Source organism: Adiantum capillus-veneris, chromosome 19 (assembly GCF_014529385.1).
Source record: "Adiantum capillus-veneris isolate H3 chromosome 19, ASM1452938v2, whole genome shotgun sequence".
Classification (NCBI taxonomy): Eukaryota; Viridiplantae; Streptophyta; class Polypodiopsida; order Polypodiales; family Pteridaceae; genus Adiantum; species Adiantum capillus-veneris.
Genome location: NC_140949.1, coordinates 133753269 through 133776242, shown reverse-complemented (window position 1 = coordinate 133776242; position 22974 = coordinate 133753269). Strand labels below are relative to the sequence as shown.

The 22974-nt window shown below is 43.2% G+C and overlaps 1 protein-coding gene across 2 annotated transcripts in view; it reads right to left on the bottom strand.

The window, feature by feature from the left end:
- The window catches only part of LOC147434901 (uncharacterized), a 99667-nt gene extending 76915 nt beyond the window's left edge, over window positions 1–22752 (bottom strand). Inside the window, exons 1-14 of one of the 2 annotated variants that reach the window (XM_086491292.1) lie at window positions 22548–22752; window positions 22121–22227; window positions 22008–22042; window positions 21589–21733; window positions 21184–21437; window positions 21021–21090; window positions 20780–20928; window positions 20625–20700; window positions 20469–20524; window positions 20310–20364; window positions 19989–20195; window positions 19829–19899; window positions 19389–19470; window positions 18249–18313 (exon numbers count right to left, since the gene is read on the bottom strand). In XM_086491292.1, the coding sequence (XP_086347418.1) occupies window positions 18249–18313; window positions 19389–19470; window positions 19829–19899; window positions 19989–20195; window positions 20310–20364; window positions 20469–20524; window positions 20625–20700; window positions 20780–20928; window positions 21021–21090; window positions 21184–21437; window positions 21589–21733; window positions 22008–22042; window positions 22121–22227; window positions 22548–22554 (1379 nt within the window). In that variant the 5' untranslated portion in view covers window positions 22555–22752. The remainder of the gene's footprint in view (window positions 1–18248; window positions 18314–19388; window positions 19471–19828; window positions 19900–19988; window positions 20196–20309; window positions 20365–20468; window positions 20525–20624; window positions 20701–20779; window positions 20929–21020; window positions 21091–21183; window positions 21438–21588; window positions 21734–22007; window positions 22043–22120; window positions 22228–22547) is intronic. The other variant, XM_086491293.1, reaches the window with a different exon arrangement.
- Window positions 22753–22974: the final 222 nt, after the last annotated feature.

Here is a 22974-nt window from a genome sequence, read left to right as displayed (position 1 = left end):
GGAAGGCACGCCCGAGAAAGAAAAAAAGGGAAAGGAGCGGCTTTTTTGAAATCTTAGCATGAGATAGTGTGGATCTTTCCAGATTTTCCGAAAAGATAAATGATGTCTCCTTTGCACTGAATTTGCCCCATACTTGGAGGATTCACAATGTTTTTCATGTGAGTCTCTTGAAGCCTTTTGAAGGCGATGTGCCCGATGATGAGCAACCCGAAATGGACGAAAACGAGCAATACTCGTTCCAGAACAGATCATGGCACACAAAGAAAGAAGGTAAAGCGAAATGACGGTTCTTGGTTAAATTCAAGACCTACTCAACATTGGATGCGAAGCGAATGGAGGAGGAGGGCCTAGCAGATACTCCTCAGATTGTGAAACTTTACCTTGGAGCTTTTGGTTTAGCATAGTCTATTCCAAATGGAACCCCGAATTCAGCTTGGCCGGATATCTGGTGCAGTGGGTATACACAAGAGGGGAGATACTCCGCTCCTTTGTCAACAAATGCCTCGATTTTTGATACTAGAGTCACTGATGTCTCTTTGAGCTTCGGGGATACTAAGAGCTGACAATATTCTTGAACCGGAATTCCCCAGCATGATATTGACTTGTTCTTGACTTGTTTAAGTGCACAAACTGATAGACGAAATGACTGCAACATTTCGGTGTGAATGATCTCAATAGACATGGTTGCAATAGGCATTAGTCAATCGGGCATCTATGAGGTCTTGAGTGCATCTAGATGTGATTGCTAATTGCATTGCCAATAAATCATGGTCTGAGATCCGAATGAATGTTGAATGTGATTTGACTTGTGATGTCAAGTGATGTCCTGTGATGTCAAGTGATGTCTTGTGATGTCGTGTGATGTCACTGTCGATTGGTACATGTGCTAGATGTGTGTTCCTAGTGCGTCGGTACTAACAATCAATGTCTGCTAAGACAATTTATGGCCTCTGTCTGTTTTGCAAGCGTAATCGAGGGCGATTACAATGCTTTCAAGAGGGGGGTATGTCACAAACTGGTGACGTGGCTACCTAATACACACACACCCCGCCTTGCTGAAGTGGTGACCTGGCAGCAACGTACGGATACTCTCGAAAAACGCGATAGATCTTATGGGCTACTGACTTGGCAGATTGCATACGAAACTGACATGTGGCTGACGGTGTACGGAATGCCAGCTTTTGGCGTAGGCTGCTTTTCTACGCAAGGATTTGGAAATCCTACGCAATTTGAAGTTGCTTTATTTACTAAGGCATAAGAGAAAGCGAGAGAAAGAGCTTTTGCTTTATTTATTGCAAGGCTTTTGAAAGCCCTTGATTTTTGGGACAGCTTCTGGGGCCCTGCTTTTGGAATCCCTTGTAAATCTATTTAATAGTGGCCCGGGCTCTTACTTCTCAGAGCATCTGGACGCAAAGTCTGAGAGTGAGTCCCGACCACTCCCTTGTACTCTGTGTTGCAGATTAATATAAAAAGAAATACCAAAAGGGGGACCAATCTTTGGGGCCAATATCTCTAGGCACGCAACTCCGCCGAGCCAGTGTTGAATCAATTGTGAACTGTGAACTGTTTTGAAGTAAATCTGGTCGTGTCGTGGTAGATTCTCGACTTGGAGTGTTCAAGTCTATTACAGTGGTATCAAACACCGCCTTGCTGAAGTGGTGATGTGGCAGCAACGTATGGATACTCCCAGAAAACGCGGCGGATCATGCGGGCTGCTGACTTGGCAGATTGCGTACGGAACTGACGCGTGACTGACGGTGAACAGAATGCCAGCTTTTGGCGTGGACTGCTTTCCTACACAAGGAAGTGAAAATCCTACGCAATTTCAAGTTGCTTTATTTACTAAGACATAAGAGAAAGAGAGAGAAAGAGCTTTTGCTTTATTTATTGCAGGCTTTTGAAAGCCCTTGATTTTTGGGACAGCTTTTGGGGCTCTGCTTTTGGCATCCCTTGTAAATCTATTTAATAGTGGCTCGAGCTCTCACTTCCCAAAGCATTTGGACGCAGAGTCTGAGAGTGAGTCAAAGAGAGAGAGAAAGAGCTTTTGCTTTATTTATTGCAAGGCTTTTGAAAGCCCTTGATTTTTGGGACAGCTTTTGGGGCTCTGCTTTTGGCATCCCTTGTAAATCTATTTAATAGTGGCCCGGGTTCTCACTTCTCAGAGCATATGGACGCAGAGTCTGAGAGTGAGTCCCGACCACTCCCTTGTACTTTGAGTTGCAGATTACTATAAAAAGAAATACCGGAAGGGGCACCAATCTTTGGGGCCAATATCTCTAGGCACGGAACTCCGTCGGGCCAATGTTGAATCAATTGTGAGCTGTGAACAGTTTTGAAGTAAATATGGTCGTGTCGCGGTAGATTCTCGACTTGGAGTGTCCAAGTCTGTTACAAGGACTTCTACATAATGCCCTTGGAAGGTTGTGATGTTCTCTTGGGAGAACCTTGGTACCATAAGAACAACGCCGTGGTCGATTATCGGGCGAAAAAAGTGGCACTAACTACTCAAAAGGGCCGAAAACTTGTACTTGATGTGAAATTGAAGGGCGAGTTTGTTCCTATTGTATCCGCTTCGGCATTTTCGAAATTAAAGAAATCCAACCTGTTTGTTGACTCGATCTTTTGAAAGAGTTGAATGAACATAGGAAAAATATGTCTGAACTTAATAAAGAACACCAAGATTTTCTTCACACTCATGCCGATTGTTGTTATGAGGGCCTACCAAGCGAGTTGCCACCAGCTCATCATGAGAATCATACCATTGATCTAATACCCAGAAGCACACCACCAAACCGGCCACCTTACCGCGTGCGCCAAGCCGCGAATGAAGAGATTATGATCCAAGTGAAAGACCTCTTGGAAAGGGTCTTATCCAGCCGAGTACTTCACCTTACTGCTCTCCGGTGTTGTTGGTTTCGAGGAAAGACGGATCTTGGAGAATGTGCATGGATTATAGAGCTCTCAACAAAATCACCATCATGAACACATTTCCGATTCCCAGGATCGATGATATTCTTGACCCACTACAAAGATGCTCTTGTTTCAACAAGGTCGATTTGAAGAGCGGATATCATCAGATCCGAATCGCACTCCGGGAGATGTCTACAAGACAGCTTTTCAGACAACCTTCGGTTTATTTGAATTTTTGGTGATGTCTTTTGGCCTTACCAATGTTCCAACGACCTTTAACCGAATGATGGACAAGATTTTCAAAGAGTACAGATCTTTGTTGACACTTTCTTTGATGACATTATTGTCTTCTCTAAGGATGAGGCAGAACATAGAGAACATCTACTACAGGTCTTTCAAGCATTGCGGGATCACAAGTTGGTGATCAATGCAAAGAAGAGTGAATTTTGCTTATCAGAGATACACTTTCTGGGACACATCGTCTCAGCAGTAGGCCGGAGTGCAGATGGACCCGACCAAGATTTAGACTATACTTGATTGGCCCGATTTGAAGAATGTCCATGAAGTTACAAGCTTCTTGGGCTTATGTTCTTACTACCGGCGGTTCGTTAGAAAGTTTGCAGAGGTTGCTTCCCCTTTGCATATTTTGACACAGAAAGGAGTCCCTTTCTCGTGAGTCCCTTTCTTGTGGGGACCCAAAGAGGTGACTGCCTTTCGGACATTGAAAGAGAAATTGACTACAATACTAGTTTTGACTATGCCGGATTTGCAGAAGTCTTTCGAAGTATATTGTGATGCTTGTGGTCGTAGTCTGGGTGCGGTCTTAATGCGAGAAGGCCATGTCATTGCCTATGAGAGCCGATTGTTTTCAAGGCCGGAATTGACAGCACAGACATATGAGAAAGAGCTTTTGGCGGTTATCCATGCTCTTACTCAATGGCGAAATTACCTGCTCAGAGCCGATTTTACAATCTTCACATATCACCAGAGTTTACGTTACCTATTGTCGCAGAAGCAGCTATCGGAAAAGCAAATGCGATGGGCGAACATTTTGTCACAATCTCACTTTCAAATTATCCATATGCAAGAACAAAAAAATTGGTGGCAGATGCTTTGTCCCGTTGGTCTTGGCTAATTCCGCGATACATCATCGAAGCTTCGAGGATATGGTCGAATATAGAATGGGGAGGTAGTAGCGGGATATTCCATTCAAGATGGCTACTTGATGAAGAAAACAATGTTGTGCATTACACAACCGTTGAGGGAAAAGGTTCTAACCGAATGCCGTTGTCCACCATTTACGGGTCACCGTGGCATTGATACCACCTTGAAAGGTGTGGAGAGATACTTCTTTTGGCCGAGACTCAAGAAGGACGTGGACAATTTTGTACGCAGATGCTTGGTATGCCAGAAGGTCATATTTGACAGGCATAAAGCACAGGGATTGTTACAACCTTTACCCATTCCCACCCGCCCCTAGGAAAGTATTGCTATGGATTTCATTTTTGATCTCCCGAGGACACAGAGTGGGCACGATGGTATCTGGACTGTTATTGACAGATTTAGCAAGCAAGCTCATTTCATTCCAGTGAAGAAAACAATCAAGCCCGATCACTTAGCAAGACTGTTCATTGCCCAAATATTTAAATTACATGGCAAGCCTGAGACAATCGATTCACGAGTTTGTTTTGGAAGGCTATTTGGGAGAACATTGGCACACGGTTGCAATTCTCGTCATCTTTCCACCCGCAGACAGATGGACAATGAGAGATTACAAATTCAGTCATACTGGATTCGTTGAAGTCTTACATTTCGGATCAGAAGACTCAATGGGAAAAGTATTTGCCTTTGGTGGAATTGCCTACAATAACATGATTAACTCTTTGACGAGGAAGGCGCCATTTGAGATTATTGAAGGTGCTATGAACGTTCCACCCTTCTTAAGCACGAAAGATAAAATTTTTGAAGTCGACCAATACATGAGGGACTTGGCAATGCTTTTGCCAAGGTCCGGGAGGCTTTAAAGAAATCTCAAGAAAGACACAAAAGGCAACAGATCGAAACCGTCGCGATTTGAAATTAAAGGAGAACGATTGGGTGCTCTTACGTTTTGAAAAGGCACGCCTAAGAAAGAAAAAGGGAAAGGAGCAGCTTTTTCCAAAGCCTAGCATGAGATACTATGGACCTTTCCAGATACAAGAAAAGATGAATGATGTCTCCTTTAGACTGAAGCTGCCCGATACTTGGAGACTTCACAATGCTTTTCATGTGAGTCTCTTGAAGCCTTTTAAAGGCGATGTGCCGGATGATGGGGAGCCAGATGAGCAACCTGAAGTGGAGGAAAGCGAGGGGATACTCGTTCCAGAACAAATACTAGCACATAAAGATAGAAAGATTAAAGGTAAAGCGATAAGGCGGTTCTTAGTTAAATTCAAGAATTATCCCGCATTGGATGCGAAGTGGATGGAGGAGGACCTGGCAAATACTCCTCAGATTGTGAACCTTTACCTTGAAGCATTCAGTTTAGCATAGTCTACTCTGATAGAACCTTGATGTCTGCATGGACGAATCTAGTGCAACAGGTATGCAAAAGAGGGGAGTCACTTATTTGAGTGCAAGAATTGATAGACGAAATGACTACAGCATTTCGGTCTCATAAATCTCTATAGACATGATTGCAATATGGATTAGTTAATTGGGCATCTGAGAGGTCTCGAATGGATCTAGATGCGATTGCTAAACACGTTGCTGATTAATCATGGTCTGAGATTTGGAATGATATTTTAATGTGATTTGTCATGTGATGTCCTGTGATGTTAAGTGATGTGATTGTCGATTGGTACATGTGCTAGATGTGTTGTTCCTAGTGTGTCGGTACTAACAATCAATGTTTGCTAAGACAATTAATGGCCTCTGTCTGTTTTGCAAGCGTAATCGAGGGCGATTACAATGCTTTTAAGAGGAGGGTATGTCACAAACTGGTAACGTGGCATGCCCGAACAAATTCACAGCAGGCCAGCAAAACGCGGAGACAGTGCTTACGTGGCAATCCCGGAATTTTCGACGAAAAACCCGCTGACATGCTGACGTGGCGTCCGTATAATTTTTTCCGCAAATTATGGGTTGATGACATGGCAACGTACGAAAATCCTTGGATTGACGCTGAGTTGCTTTTGGAGCCTATTGCTTTAATTTTAGCAAGGCTTTGGGGATAAAGTGATTTATTTTAGAAACTTTTAAGTTGAAAAGCTTTTGGGGCTCTACTTTTGGGCATCCCTTGTAACCTAAAAATAAGTGGACAGGGCCCCCACTTCTCAGAGCATCTGGATGCAGAGTCTGAGAATGAGAACCCTCCCACTCTCTTGTAGTTTGAACACAGATTAATACAAAAAGAAATACCGAAAGGGACGCCAGTCTTCGGGGCCAATATCTCTAGGCACGGAACTCCGCCGGGCCATGTCAAATAGGTGTGAATTGTGCACTGTTTTGAAGTGAATCTTTGTTGTGTCGCGGTAGAATCTTGACTTGGGATGTCCAAGTTTGTTACAAATGTCCCTTTGGGTTTGGAGGTGTAATAGACTTGGACACTCCAAGTCAAGAATCAATCACCACAGCACCAAATAACCACTTCAAAACAATAGCTTTGCACTGGCCCGACGGATTTCCGTGCCTAGAGATATTGGCCCCAGAGACTGGCGTCCCTTTCGGTATTTCTTTATGTATTAATCAATGTCGAAGTACAAGAGAGCGGTTAGGGTTCCACTCTCAGACTCTGCGTCCAGATGCTCTGCAAAGTGAGCCCCTCTCCGCTTATTTAATGATTACAAGGGATGCCCAAAAGCAACACCCCAAAGCTTCAGAACAAAAGCAAAAATTCTCTCTCGCCACCCTCTATAGGGCTCTGAAAAATAAAGCAAGTAATCTCTCTCTCTCTCTCTCTCTCTCTCTCTCTCTCTCTCTCTCTCTCTCTCTCTCTCTCTCTCTCTCTCTCTCTCTCCTGGTCAAAGCGTAGAGAAAAAGCAGATATTGCGTCCCTTGCTGGCCCCTTTTTCCACGCCGCAAAATCCGGAAAAAGCTGCCACGTGGCATTTCAGCCGCCAGTTAGGGTTTCAGCCACTTTAGGATTTCAGCCAATAGTTAGGATTAGGGTTTTTTGGAAAAAAAAATAGGGTTTACAAGAATTAGGGTTTTTGGCAAAAATTAGGGTTTCTGCTGTCGGTAGCCACGTCATCACTTTGTGACATACCCCCCTCTTCAAAGCATTGTAATCGACCGCGATTACGGCTACAAAGCCAACAGAAGCCATAAACCATCTTAGCAGACGCTGACTGTTAGTACCTATGTACTAGGACCATACATCTAGCACATGTACCAAATCGACAGTCACATCACAAGACAACACTAGACATCACAGGACATCACATGACATTCAACATTCATTCGGATCTTAGACCATGATTTATCGGGAATGTAGCTAGCAATCGCATCTAGATCCAATCGTGACCTCATCGATGTTCGATTGACTAATCCCTATTACAACCATGTCTATTCGAGATCAATCAGACCAAAATGCTACAGTTGTTTCGTCTATCAGTTCCTGCACTCAAAAGAAGTCAAGAACAAATCAATATCATTATCAGGAATTCCATTTCATAAAGTCATCCAACAGTATACTGTCAGCTCTCAGTATCCCTGAAGCTCAAAGAGACATCAGTGACTCTAGTCTCTAAATCAAGGCATCTGTTGACAAAGGAGCGGAGTGACTCCCCTCTTGTGCATCCCACTGCACCACATCTCCGGCCAAGCTGAATTCTAGGTTCTGTTTGGAGTAGACTATGCTAAATCAAAAGCATCGAGGTAAAGTTTCACAATCTGAGGAGTATCTGCTAGGTCCTCCTCCTCCATCCACTTCGCATCCAATGCAGGATAGTTCTTGAACTTAACCAAGAACCACCTTCAGACTTTACCTTTATTCTTCGTACCCTTATGTGCCAAAATCTGTTCAGGAACAAGGATCTCCTCGTTTTCTTCCACTTCACGTTGCTCATCAGGCTCCCCATTATCAGACACATCACCCTTAAAAGGTTTCAAGAGACTCACATGGAATGCATTGTGAATCCTCCAAGTATCTGGCAGTTTCAATCGGAAGGAGACATCATTTATCTTTTCAGTGATCTGGAAAGGTCCGTAGTATCGCATACTAAGCTTTGGAAAAAGCCTCTCCTTTCGCTTTTTCTTTCTTAGGCATGCCTTCTCAAAACGTAAGAGCACCCAATCATCCTCCTTCAATTTCAAGTCGCGACTATGGAGATCCGTTGCCTTTTTCTATCGTTCTTGAGACTTCTGCAAAGTCTCGCGAACCTTGTCAAAAGCCGTATCCAAATCTCGCGTATATTCATCCGCTTTAAAAAATCTTATCTTTCGTGCTTCTGAAGGGTAGAACCTTCGCAGCACCTTCAACAATCTCAAATGGCGCCTTCCCCGTCGAAGAGTGTATTGTGTGGCAGCAAATTCCACCAAAGGTAGGTACTTTTCCCATTGAGTCTTCTTATCTGAGACATAAGACTTCAATAAATCTAGAACCACTAAATTTGCAATCTCAGATTGCCCATCAGTCTGCGGGTGGAACGATGACGAGAACTGCAACCGCGTGCCAATGTTCTCCCAAATTGCCTTCCAAAACAAACTCGTAAATCTAGGGTCTCTGTCGGAGACAATCGTCTCAAGCATGCCATGTAATTTGAAGATCTGGGCCACAAACAGTCTCGCTAAGTGATCCGGCTTGACTGTTTTCTTCACTGGAATGAAATGAGCCTGTTTGCTAAATCTGTCAATAACAATCCAGATATCATCGTGACCACTCTGTGTTCTCCGGAGATCAAAAATGAAATCCATTGCAATCCTTTCCCAAGGTCGGGTGGGTATGGGTAAAGGCTGTAACAATCCCTGTGCTTTATGCCTATCAAACTTGACCTTCTCGCATACTAAGCAACTGGGCATAAACTCTTCCACATCCTTTTTGAGTCTCGGTCAAAAGAAGTATCTCTCTACCCCCTTCATGGTGGTAGTAATGCCACGGTCACCCGTAAAAGGTGGACATTGGCATTCAGTCATAACTTTTTCCCTCAACGGCTGTGTAATGCACAACATGGTTTTTCTCATCAAGTAGCCTTCACGAATGGAGCATCCTGCTACTGTCTCCCCATCCCGTATCCGTGTGAAAATATCTACAAAATCTGCAGGACTTAGGTTTCCGCCTGCTTACTTCTCTCTTGGCTTGTCATGGCTTTTTCCCGTATCTTCCCAAAGTCGTCCTCCTTTACAAAGAAAGAGAGGAGACCATGCTCTGATACCACTGTCACAAACGGGAGCGCATAACAATATAAAATACATTCGGATAAATAGAATTTATCACTTAATACTGAAGCCAAAGTATATAGAGAGAAATAGATAAAGGGAGAGAGATAGAGAGTGAGAAGATCGACACAGTACTAGGGGGACCAGAAGATGGGCTGGTCCCCCCCCGTAATAGTATCTTTATTACTGAGGAAAAGTCTATACAAGCACTTGAACCGAACGTATTATCACGTTCGTTCTAGAATAAGACTTGAGGGTTCCTCGAAGCCTCAACTTCTAATTCCTAGGGCAAAACCCTATTCCAAGGAACTTCCGTTCCTTATTCCAATTCCTCGAGAATCAAGGTTCTCGCCTCTGGATCTCATCTTCCAGACTCACGGCATGGCATGTCACAAAGTGATGACGTGGCGGACAACAGAAACCCTAATTTCTGTCAAGAACCCTAAAATTCCTACAAACCCTAATTTCTGCCAAAAACCCTAATTTTTGGAAATCACGGAGGCGAAATATTTTTTTAGAAACCCTAAAATTCCAGCAAACCCTAATTCCTACAAACCCTAATTTCCCACCTTGTGACGCATCAAGAATACCCATCACCTAGTCCTTTCCTACCGAAATTACGGTACAATCTCCTTCGCGATGCTCTACGTCACCCATCCTATGACGCATCAGAGATGTCCGTTCCCGGATGATCGGATACTTCTTCCCGATGCTCCCTGTCACCCATCCGATGTGACGCATCAGAAGTACCCCGTTCCTGGTGGCGTTCCAAATATTCCCGTTCTAAGTGCTCCCGTCATTACTTTGAACGACATACTAGGAATACTCTGTACTCGGATGTCTCAAGTGAGAAAGACCCTCTCACTTCAAATTACAATAATTCATTTAGAATTATTCTTCCTTGGTGTAACCCTCACTTATAAATCCAATAATTCATTTAGAATTATTTTTATGTCAGATAAAGCCAATTTAGCAACAACTTCACTTCTCATAGGCAAGGCTTCACTTCTCAGAGCATCTGGACATAGAGTCTGAGAGTAAGCACCTACCCGCTCTCTTGTACTTTGAACACAGATTAATACAAAAAGAAATACCGAAAGGGACGCCAATCTTTGGGGCCAATACCTCTTGGCACGGAACTACGTCGGGCCGTGTCAACCTGATTGTGAATTGTGAATAAGTTTGAAGTGAATCTCTACTGTGTCGCGGTAGAATCTTGACTCAAGGAGTCCAAGTTTGTTACAAGGTATGTCACAAACAGATGACGTAGCAAGGACCCCAAACTTGCACCGACATGCTGACTGTTTGAACAGTCCCGAAAAATGCGCCGCAATTTGCCCTGACAGCATGACATGTGGCAATTGTACGGACAACAGCTATGGACCCACTTTTTTGCGCTAACTTACTGATGTGGCATTCCGTACAGATTTTCGTAAATTGGGTTGGTTGATTTAGCTGGCAGCTTTCGAATAAAAGATTTTAAGAAAATTGCTTTTGAGTTAGAGATTTTAGGGCTCTGCTTTTGGACATCCCTTGTACTTATCAATAAGTGGGTTAGGCCTTACTTCTCAAAGCATCTGGACACACAGTCTGAGAGTGAGCGCCTGCCTACTCTCTTATACTTTGAGCACAGATTAATATAAAAAGAAATACCGGAAGGGACGCCAATCTTTGGGGCCAATATCTTTGGGCACGGAACTATGCCGCGCCATGTCAACTTTGTGAACTGTTTTGAAGTGAACCTCTCTTGTGTCACGGTAGAATCTTGACTTGGGGTGTCCAAGTTTGTTACATGGGATCACGACATTCCTAGAGAGGACACCACCATCTTTAGGTGGACAGACACTTACCACTTGACCATGAGACGTCAGATCACTTGCTTACACAGGAGCATCTACATGGACTTGGGGAGAGGATCTTGGATCTCTTCTTGGACAGGTTCATTGCTTGGATCTACAGACTAGAGTGGGACTTCATTGCTTTAGATTCTCTAGGAGAGTTTACTCGCGAGATGCGAGAGATCAAGCATCCTGCGACTACATCCGAAGTGTCACAAAGTGATGACGTGGTGGCCAACAAAAACCCTAATTTCTGCAAGAAACCCTAAAATTCTTGCAAACCCTAATTTCTACCAAAAACCCTGATTTCTAGAAATCGCGGAGGCTATTATAAAAAAAAATAAAAAATAAAAAATTTTTGAAAATAATGAGCGACGCAAATTTTGCTTTTTCTCTACAATATGAGAAAGAGAGAGAGAATGCTTTTGCTTTCAAGTTTTGACTCTCTGTGAGAGAGAGAGCAATTGCTTTTGATTTGAAGCTTTTGGGGCTCTGCTTTTGGGCATCCCTTGTAATCTTTAAATTAGTGGTGAGGGCCTCAATTCTCACAGCATCTGGACGCAGAGTCTAAGAGTGAAACCCTAACCGCTCTCTAGTACTTTCATGATTGATTAATACAAAAAGAAATACCAAAAGGGGCGCCAATCTCTGGGGCCAATATCTCTAGGCACGGAACTCCGCCGGGCCAGTGCAAATCTATTGTGATCTGTGAATTGTTTTGAAGTGCTTATTTGGTGCTGTCGCGGTTGATTCTTGACTTGGAGTGTCCAAGTCTGTTACAGTGGTATCAGAGCACGGCCAATTTCTCTTCTACGGGAAATCCGATCCCCGAAAAAAAAATTCCGCGGCACCTATGGCTTCAAGATGCTCAATTTTGCCAAGGACCTGAAGATGGCAAAATATATGAACCAGACCTCTTTGGAAGAGGTACAGACGGAGTGGCAAAGAACCACAACACCACTCTCGAAACCCGCTCTCAAGAAACCTTCTGCCTCCAAGAATGAAAGTAGAAAGAAAAAGAGCAACCCAGCAAAAAATGATGGACGACCCAAGCTTACTCCTGAGGAGAGAGTTCGCTTCATCAGAGAGGGGAAGTGCTTTGGATGCGGGGAACAGGGACATATCTCCGCGAAGTGCCCTAATAAGGCACAAAAAGAATAGAATGATAAAGACGACGATAGGCCTGAGAGTTCGAGAGCAGCTGAGGAATGTGGCAAAAAAGGCAGATAGAAAAGCAGAACTGGTACCACATGGCGTGGGACCTGCACCGAATCTAATGAATGAAAGTACAAACTTTGCCGGTTTTCGAGCAAAGTGAAGAATCGGAAAGCTCTTTTGAAGGAGCCAAGGCCAACTTCTTTTCACTTGGAATTGGCGGCTCGATTTGGAATTACGCCCGACAGACTAACCCCACAGGCAGAGGTAGTTCGATTGGCACCCAGATGGGATGTTGCCATTACACCGAGCATTGGCAAACCTTGTTTGCAATGACAGGGGTGTTCAGGGCAAGCGAGTGACGTTCTACTCAGGATCCCTTGGTACCACAAGAACAACGCCGTGGTTGACTATCGAGCCGAGAAAGCGACTTTGATAAATGAAGGGCTTAGAGATTGTACTTGATGAACTTCAGTTTCTTACTCATTCTTTTGGGAGAGAACTGAACGCTGGATAAAGGTTGAATATGTTTTGACCTAATCAAAAGAACGCCAATATTTTTTTTTCTCCACACTCATGCCGATTGCTTTTCAGAGGGCCTGAAAATCAAACCATTGATCTGATACCTGGACGCACGCCACCGAATCGGCCACCTTATCGTGTGAGCCGCGTACATAATGAAAAGACTATGAACCCAGTGAAAGACCTCTTGGAAAAGGGTCTTGTCAGACCTAGTACTTCACCGTATTGCTCTCCAATGTTGTTGGTTTTGAAGAAAGACGGATCTTGGAGAATGTGCATCGATTATAGCACTCTCAACAAAATCACCATCAAGAACAGATTTCCGATTCCTAGGATCGATGATATACTTGACAGGTTACAGGGATCCTCGTGCTTTAGCAGGATTGACTTGAAGAGTGGATATCATCAGATCAAGAGAGCGCCAGGAGATGTCTACAAGACAATTTTTCGAACGACTTTTGGGTTATTTGAGTTTTTGGTGATGCCTTTTGGCTTAACCAATGCTCTTGCGACATTTAACCGGATGATGGACATGATTTTTCGAGAGTATAGGCTATTTGTTGGCACTTTCTTTGACGACATCATTGTTTTCTCCAAGAATGAGGCAGAACACAGAGATCATCTGCTTCAAGTCTTTCAAGCATTACGAGATCACACGCTAGTGATTAATACAAAGAAAAGTGAATTTTTCCTACCAGAGATACACTTTTTGGGACACATTGTGTCAACAGCAGGAGTGCAAATGGACCCGGCCAAGATAGAGACTATCCGTGATTGGCCCGATTTGAGGAATTTCCATGAAGTTAGAAGCTTCTTGCGACTGTGTTCGTACTAGAGGCGGTTCATACGAAAGTTTGCAGAGGTTGCTTCCCCTATGCATACCTTGACACAGAAAGGAGTACCTTTTTTTCGTGGGGACCCACAGAGGTGACTGCCTTTCGGACATTGAAAGAGAACTTGACTAGAGGACCAGATTTGACTTTGCCGGACTTGCAGAAGTCATTTGAAGTATATTGTGATGCTTGTGGTCGTAGTCTGGGTGCGGTCTTGATGCAAGAAGGCCATGTCATAGCTTACGAGAGCCGTTTGTTCTCTATGCCGGAGATGACAGCACAGATCTATGAGAAAGAGCTTTTGGCGGTTATCCATGCTCTTACTCAATGGCGGCATTACCTACTCGGAGCGGATTTTACTGTCTTTACAGACCATCAGAGTTTGCACTACTTCTTGTCACAGAAGCAAATTTCGGAAAAGCAGATGCGGTGGGCGAACATCTTGTCACAGTTCCACTTCCAGATTGTCCATGTGCAAGGACAGAACAATGTGGTGGCAGATGCTTTGTCTCGGAAACCGTTGGTTCTGGCTATTTCCGCGATACATCATAGGAGCTTCGAGGATATGGTCGATCAATGTGCCACAGATACAGATTTTGCAGATATTTTCACACGGATACGGGATGGGGAGACAGTAGCGGGATACTCCCTTCGGATAGGCTACTTGATGAGAAAGACTATGTTGTGCGTTACACAACCGTTGAGGAAAAAGGTTACGACTGAATGCCACTGTCCACCTTTTACGAGTCACCGCGGCATTGCTATCACCATGAAGGGGGTAGAGAGATACTTCTTTGGGCCGAGACTCAAAAAGGATGTGGAAGAGTTTGTGCGCAGTTGCTTGGTATGCCAGAAGGTCAAAGTTTGACATGCATAAGATTGTTACAGCCTTTACCCATACCCACCCACCCCTGGAAAAGTATTGAAATGGATTTCATTTTTTATCTCCCAAGAAAACAAAATGATCACAATGATTTTCCGATTACATGGCACATCTAAGACGATTGTCTCCGACAGAGACCCCAAATTTATGAGTTTGTTTTGGAAGGCAATTTGGGAGAACATTGGCACGCAGCTGCAGTTCTCGTCATCGTTCCACTTGCAGACTGACGGGCAATTTGAGATTGCCAATTCAATGATTTTAGATTTATTGAAGTCTTGTATCTCGGATCAAAAGACTCAATGGGAAAAGAACGTATCTTTGGTGGAATTTGCCTACAATAACACGATACACTCGTCGACGGGGAAGGCGCCATTTGAGATTGTTGAAGGTGCTGCGAAGGTTCCACCCTTCCTGAGCACGAAAGATAAGATCTTTGAAGCGGATGAATATACGCGAGATCTGGATACGGCTTTTGCCAAGGTTCGCGAGACTTTGCAGAAGTCTCAAGAACGACAGAAAAAGGCAATGGATCGCCATCGTCGCGACTTGAAACTGAAGGAGGATGATTGGGTGCTCTTACTTTTGAGAAGGCACGCCTACGAAAGAAAAAGGGAAAGGAGAGGCTTTTTCCAAAGCTTAGTATGCGATACTACGGACCTTTCCACATAACTGACAAGATAAATGATGTCTCCTTCCGATTGACCCTGCCAGATACTTGGAAGATTCATAATGCATTGCATGTGAGTCTCTTGAACCCTGTTAAGTGTGATGTGCTTGATGATGGGGAGCCTGATGAGCAACCCAAAGTGGAAGAAAACGAGGAGATCCTTGTTCTTGAACAGATTTTGGCACATAAGGATACGAAGAAAGGTAAAGTCCGAAGGCTGTTCTTGGTTTAGTTCAAGAACTTTTCTGCATTTGATGCGAAGTGGATGGAGGAGGAGGACCTAGCAGATACTCCTCGGATTGTGAAACTTTACCTCGATGTTTTGGTTTAGCATAGTCTACTCCAAACGGAACCCAGAATTCAGCTTGGCCGAAGATCTGGTGCAGTGGGATGCACAAGAGGAGAGTCACTCCACTCCTTTGTCATTAGATACCTGGATTTTGATACTAAAGTCACTGATGTCTCTTTGAGCTTCAGGGATACTGAGAGCTGACAGTATTCTACTGGATGACTTTATGAAATGGAATTCCTAATAATGATACTGATTTGTTCTTGACTTCTTGTGAGTGCAGGAACTGACAGACGAAATGACTGCAGCATTTTGGTCTAATTGATCTCGAATAGACATGGTTGCAATAGGGGTTAGTCAATCGGACATCGATGAGGTCCTGATTGGACCTAGATGTGATTGCTAGCTACATTGCCGATAAACCATGGTCTAAGATCCGAATGAATGTTAAATGTCATGTGATGTCCTGTGATGTCTGGTGATGTCCTGTGATGTCGTGTGATGTGACTATTGATTTTGTACATGTGCTACTAGATGTGTGTTCCTAGTACGTAGGTACTAACAGTCAGTGTCTGCTAAGATGGTTTATGGCTTTTGTCGGTTTTGCAAGCGTAATCGCGGTCGATTACAATGCTTTCAAGAGGGGGGTATGTCACAAAGTGATGACGTGGCGGACAGCAGAAACCCTAATTTCTACCAAAAACCCTAATTTCCGAAAATCACGGAGACTATTAAAAATAAATAAATAAAGAAATAAATAAAATTGAAAATGATGAGCAACGCAAATTTTGCTTTTTCTCTACAATATGAGAAAGATAGAGAGAATGCTTTTGCTTTCCAGTTTTGACTCTCTGTGAGAGAGAGAGAGAGAGAGAGAGAGAGAGAGAGACAGAGAGAGAGAGAGAGAGAGAGAGAGAGTAATTGCTTTTGATTTGAAGCTTTTGGGGCTCTGCTTTTGGGCATCCCTTGTAATCTTTAAATAAGTGGTGAGGGCCTCACTTCTCAGAGCATCTGGACGCAGAGTATGAGAGTGAAACCCTAACCGCTTTCTTGTACTTTGATGATTGATTAATGCAAAAAGAAATACCGAAAGGGGCGCCAATCTCTGGGGCCAATATCTCTAGGCACGGAACTCCGCCGAGCCAGTGCAAATCTATTGTGATCTGTGAATTGTTTTGAAGTGGTTATTTGGTGCTATCGCGGTTGATTCTTGACTTGGAGTGTCCAAGTCTGTTACACGAAGTCACCCGAAGCTTGGCTTGGGTGGTAGTGCAGTTGTTTTTCTACACTCTTGATCATTTGGATTGTTGCCTTCAGAGTTGCTTACACTCACCCTCGGTAACCTTACAACAGACTTATCCCCCGACCTGGGCAATAGGCCACTCCCAAGTCCCAACTCATTCACATTGAGAGCCACAGCAAAATGCGGTTTAAAGGCATTGGTGCAGATTCTATTTTGGTTGACACCGGAGGATTGGAGGTAAAAGATACAAGCGTAGACAAATTGATCTGGCCTTTCCTCTTCTCAGAGATTATTCATAGCACAGACTACTGTCTGGCTTCCCTTCTTCATAAGGATGATTACGGTGCAAACAGCTTGGTCTGACCACATCTGTTCTCAGGGGCCCTTCACATGCAGACTGTTGAGTCTGGCTTTCTCCTCATCTTGGATTACCCACCTACTAACAGAACACCATTCGATGGTGGTCCGTGCGGTCTCCCGATGACTGCTGCAACTTATGGTAGCTTCTACAATGCAGACTACTTAGTCTGGCTTTCCTTGATTCGGAGGACATTTACGATGCAGATTGCTACATCTGGCCTTCTTGAAGTTTTTCATAGCTTAGCCACATGGCCACATTGGGTTACAGATTCATGTATTGACAAGCTTTCGATCATTCTAATGACGGTTCTTGGACTTCACCATTTTCTCCAAACTGGTTTGACTACATACACCACAGATCATATTGGGCAAGACACTTGCAGATCTATTGACACTTCTTTTACGACAAGGAGTTGTTTTCACACTCAGTTCGAGACATTCATGCAGTATCTTCACCATGTATCGATGGAGTACAACAGTTTGCTACCTGCTCGTAACAACACTTTGCCATGGAGATCTCTCGACGGTCGGGAGGTCCCAGACTACTGCTACACTCATGGAGTATGCTTCAATGGACATTGAAGCAAACATCTTTATCATTTGCCTCACATCTTTGGCTTCACGTGGTTTCTTCAACATCAAGTACTGAGAGGGGGTGTTAGATTTAAACCACTTTGCTACTTCACACAGGTCTAGGGCACTTCCTTGTACGGCTAGTGTCTCCGGGCTGGACACCCTTTGCATATGCATATAGACTGTATTGTCCGGCCGGCCGCCTATATCTTGTCCAGGCACCCTATACTCACTTATATCATGCTGGGTCATGGGGGTATCTTCTTGCAGTGCTCAACCTCCCCCTTGGGCACCTATATATGGGGCCAGGGGGTACCCACTTCACATTCATAGACTCACACTTCTGATGTATTGAGGGTCTCTTGCTCTGTTAGTCAATGGGGGGCTGATCGCCCCCTTTCCCCATCTCTGGCGTTTTGTGTTTTTGTCTCTCTCTCCTCTCCTCTCCTCTCCTCTCACACTTCCGCACATCCGCACTCTCACAAAGATAGCTCAACAAAATGCTAAGATTTCACAATAAATTAACTCACAAAAAGAAAGTTAGCCAATGAGTCAATCAAGTGAAATTTGGAACTAATTTTAGACGAAGTGATAAAGAACAGAAGAAGCAATACTTACGGATGATTTGAACATTTCCTAAGTTGCATTAACAAGCTCTGCAATTTTTTCCATGCCTCTCCATCCTGATAAATGTAACAAGCTACTTGTAAGTCATTAAGACACACGAACGAATCAATTGCAAAACTTCCAAGTGTAAGCACTTGCACAAAAAGCCAGACACAAGCTTGGAAAAAGTTGGAACAAAAACCTTACATTTGCAAACAGTTTATTAAAAGGGCGAAAGCAAGCATTTCATTATGAATGGCTCATGTAGCCATTGATAGAAGCCCTCCCAAAAATAGGTTTAAATCTTCAAGCAATTCACTACCTGTCCATACTCATCATTAGGCTTAGTGAAAGATAGGCCTCCATGTTGACAATACACATACAATTTAGTTGAAATATGTTTGTATGTTTTAGGTGAAATTCAAAAGTCTCAAAACTTCAAGCCCCCACAATCTAAAACATTTCAGGTTTTCCCAGATTTTTCCAAAGTATAAGAAGCTTTCCTTCAAAGTTTTCCCCGTTCAAAATATTTAAAAAGATGAAAAATTCAAGGCCACCAGACAATCTCCAGTTATGGAAATATCCTGGGAAATCCAAGGTCACCAGACAATCTCAGGTTTTGGAAATATCCTGAAACACTTTCAGTGAAAGTATGCATAGTACCAAATAAGGTTATTGGGGATTGATGACAAAACTTAAGTATTAAAAAAGCCTTCAGGCATTTTTCTGAGAAGTGTCTCCTAGTGGACAAGAGACAACTCTCCACAATATGCAGGAGGCTTGCACCAATAAATCACAGTCTTCTCCATGGCTAGTATGAATCAAATGACACAACCAACCCAATAAGTACGATGCATCAATATTGAAAAAAACTCAGCAATTTTTTTGTATTGCAACAAGCTTGTGAGAAGATGCACTACACTAGAGGATAACAGTAGTATACTATACTGCCATCTCCTCAGATTATCACAAGTTCTCACTGTGATGTTAAAACCACAAAAGGTGGATTGTCTTTTTCCTTCCTTGCTTTGACAAAGTCTCAACCTCTGAGAAGATTTCACTTAAAAAATTTTGACATGTCAATGATAAATAAGGTGAAGAAAAACAGTCAAACAAGTCAATGTGCGACATCCAAAAGCCATAAACTTTTGCCTTGCTTTTCTTGAAAACTCCAGCAGACTCTGCCTCCAATTGAGCTAAAAGTTTGCTGTTTTTCAACAGCAATCGCCGATACCTGCTCAATATCCAGATTTTGCATCAGAAAAATTCATGAATTACTATGACAGATTATGATAATGTAAACAATAACAGCTAATTACAGTCTTCATACACCAGGATAACAAAGGCAATTAAAAGGGCTGGCACTGCTAGATAAGCAAGTCAGTCATATTCAAAAACATAGAGGTGGATGCTGCAATATTGAAGAAATAGCAGGAATGGCTTGTCGGAAGCAACAGAAGGCCTAGACAACCAAAGGTCAGCAACATCATCACTTGCAGTATCCGTATCAGATACTATAATACACTTCTTCTGAGTTACAACAAAGTATGTGCACGTTTTACATCCACACTGATATATGAACGCACAAGTACCAGAAATGTTGCATTCTTGATAAAGGACTGTAAATCTTCAATTCTGTACGGGGTGGCAATGATTTTTCAACCTGGATGCAAAAAAAAATTATACGACTGAACACGCAATACTTGAGCATAAAGAACAACCCAAAATGGTCAGCAAATGAAAGATACTTGCATCCGCTTTCAATCTCCTCAAGCTTAAGGTCTTGTAGAGCAAATGCGCCTTATCCAGGACCTTGAAATCGCACTTTGATTGAGCCATATCATATATGTTGTCAAATAGCTTTGGTTCCGTGAAAACATCTGGAAACATTTGGTTGAAAAGTGCCCATAGCTCATGCAGATTATTTTGCAGAGGAGTTCCAGTAAGCAACAAAAGACCCTGACAAATAGAAAGCAGATAAGGATGCTAGTAACTACAGCATGAGGATTGGTGGCTTGATTCTTTGTTTACTCTAATAGGCACATAAACAACGCAAGCAAATGCTCAGCACACCTGGCGGTAAATGTGCCGCACTGCATCTGTAATCAATGCATTCTCATTCTTGATCCTACAGATTGGTACACAAGATCCAGCCAAAAGATTAAGACCCAATAGCAATCTACTGCCACTCTCAAAAAGAAGAATGCAATAGAAAGAGCTTGAGCCTTATACTTATGTCCTTCGTCTAAAATCAAATATCGCCAATGAATTTTTGATCGAAGAGCCATCTGCAAGAACCGTTCCTTGTCACATGATGAAGGATCTCTTCAAAAGGTAAGTGACCAGACTCTATATATGAGAACATGCAGGGAACACACATTAATGCACCTTCATATTCTGGGAAGCCACCATCTCATATGTCGTAACAACCACATCAAATGACGAGGAGTCATTTAGCACCTCTCTAATGCATATCAAGAAGCCTGATCAGGGTACCTTAAACCACATACGTCTTACAAAATCCAGACTTAAGCGAGCCATACCTGCGGAACCGTTCTCTCTCTGCTTTGTCAGAGGAGTGCAAACGAATCACTCTAAGTTCTGGACACCAGTGTTGAAATTCTTTCATCCAAGACGACAGAACTGAAAGCGGACACACTACCAGATGTGGGCCACCCACATGTCTCTCGAACTGAATAGGACCCAGAATGCAGATAAATTTTACTCAACTTCAGTTCACGGAAGCTTAAAAATAAAATTGCAAAAGCAGGCACGTTGCAAAACCTTAAGATAACCCAAGAATGCAATGGTCTGCAGTGTCTTTCCAAGACCCATTTCATCGGCGAGTATTGCACTGTTATAATGGGCCAATGAGCTCAGGTACAGTTAGATACATCATCAGTCACCAAACAATGAAAAGTATCAGAGATGGTTATGAACCAATTACCTGACACCATTGTCAAACATAGATATCAGGAATGACAGACCCCTGAGTTGATAGTCTCGCATTTCTCCATTAACAATACACTTAGGCTGCCTTAATATCTGAGTTTTAGGCACTGCCTGTTTGAATGGAAGCTTCTCCACAAACTCCAGTAGCTTTCTCTTCACCTCAGGCGTAATAAATGCATCTAGTGTGTCCATTATACTAACCAAGAAAAGCATGGCCTTATTTTTGGCAGCTATCATGTCTTCGGTTATCTGTATAGCAAAATTAGCTCAACGTTGCTACACTCGAACCTAACAAGTAGTATCGTGTGGAAACATTGCAACAAGACTATAAATTGTCAGGCTATACTACGACAACTACTAATCAACAGGCTAAGATTTGTCAAATCTGACAAGCACCCACCTTCTGGTTATTCCCTGCCCAAGCATTCTCACTCATCTTTCTGACACTTTGCTCGCCTACCTTCTTGCTAAGCTTTCTCTTCTTTTCTGGTCTACATACTGGGGGAGAATCTTTGTTTGGAGATTTTCTGAACACACTGGGCTCACTGCATACCAACATAAAGAAAACGCATGAAGTATGGGATACCCAAAAGAAACTCTCAGCACCACTTCTAAGATGTGACTCAATAACTTATGATGGAGATATGACTGGGAACAAGCAAATCACTCATAGATGCTCGTAGACTTATATATCAAGAATAACTTATGACTGAGATATGACTCATAGATGCTCATAGACTTATATATCAAGAATGAGCAAGACATACAAATACACATACACTTGCAATTAAATTCGAGTTACATGAAAACATCCCCTACCCTTCTTCTAGTGTGTAGGTGTTCAATCTCAAGACCTGTAACAGAGCAAAAAACTGGTTTAAGATGCCACCCCTCGTGGTGTAGGGGGAGTAAATGAGCAATTACAAACATACCGGCTGTCCATTGATGTAGGTTACCCTAGATTTGCGAGCTCGCTCACTTTTTCTAGGCTCGTCAAGGGAGTTCCTTCTAATGTCATCCATTGAGCTGCCACCAACGCCTACATGAAGGAAATCCTCTCTCTCTCTCTCTCTCTCTCTCTCTCTCTCTCTCTCTCTCTCTCTCTCATATAGGTTCAGCCGCTTGTATCAATGGTTAAGCACGAGGATGACTACTTAGAGCAGACACAGCGCACGAGACGATGAAAGACAAAACGATAGGTAGGGTACTGTGGTATAAAATGCACCTTGCTAGAAGACCCAAAAAGCCTTGTAGCAGGTAGTGGGAGACTGCATTGTGTGTGTGTGTGTGTGTGTGTGTGTGAGAGAGAGAGAGAGAGAGAGAGAGAGAGAGAGAGAGGCCGACAGTGGTGTGCCTTACCTGGCATGGAGCGGACGAGCGAGAGGAGAGAGAATAGGGCACCTGAAGAGAAGCGGCCTTTGCCACCCCGTCCACGCTTTGTTCTTCTGAGAGCTGTCAGGCTCCGTCGTCTGTCTGCATGAGTAGCCTCTTCATGCGCATTACTAACCAAATTCTATTACACATTCTGCGCTTCCACTATTTAAGTGTCACTATTTAAGTGTGAGAGCTGTCCTTCCCGCCACAACTAATCAAGTCCCGTTGTCCCTTGACTTGAGTTCAAAACCCATCAAATTGGACAGCATTGCCTTGCGTACATCTTAGTGTTTTCAGTGGGTTTCAGTGTTGTGTGATAGTCGGACTTCAAAGGAACACTCCCAACTTCCAAGAGACATTAAGTATCTATATGTGGCATATATGGAGTAGCAGAAACTCTTACATCTTTAGT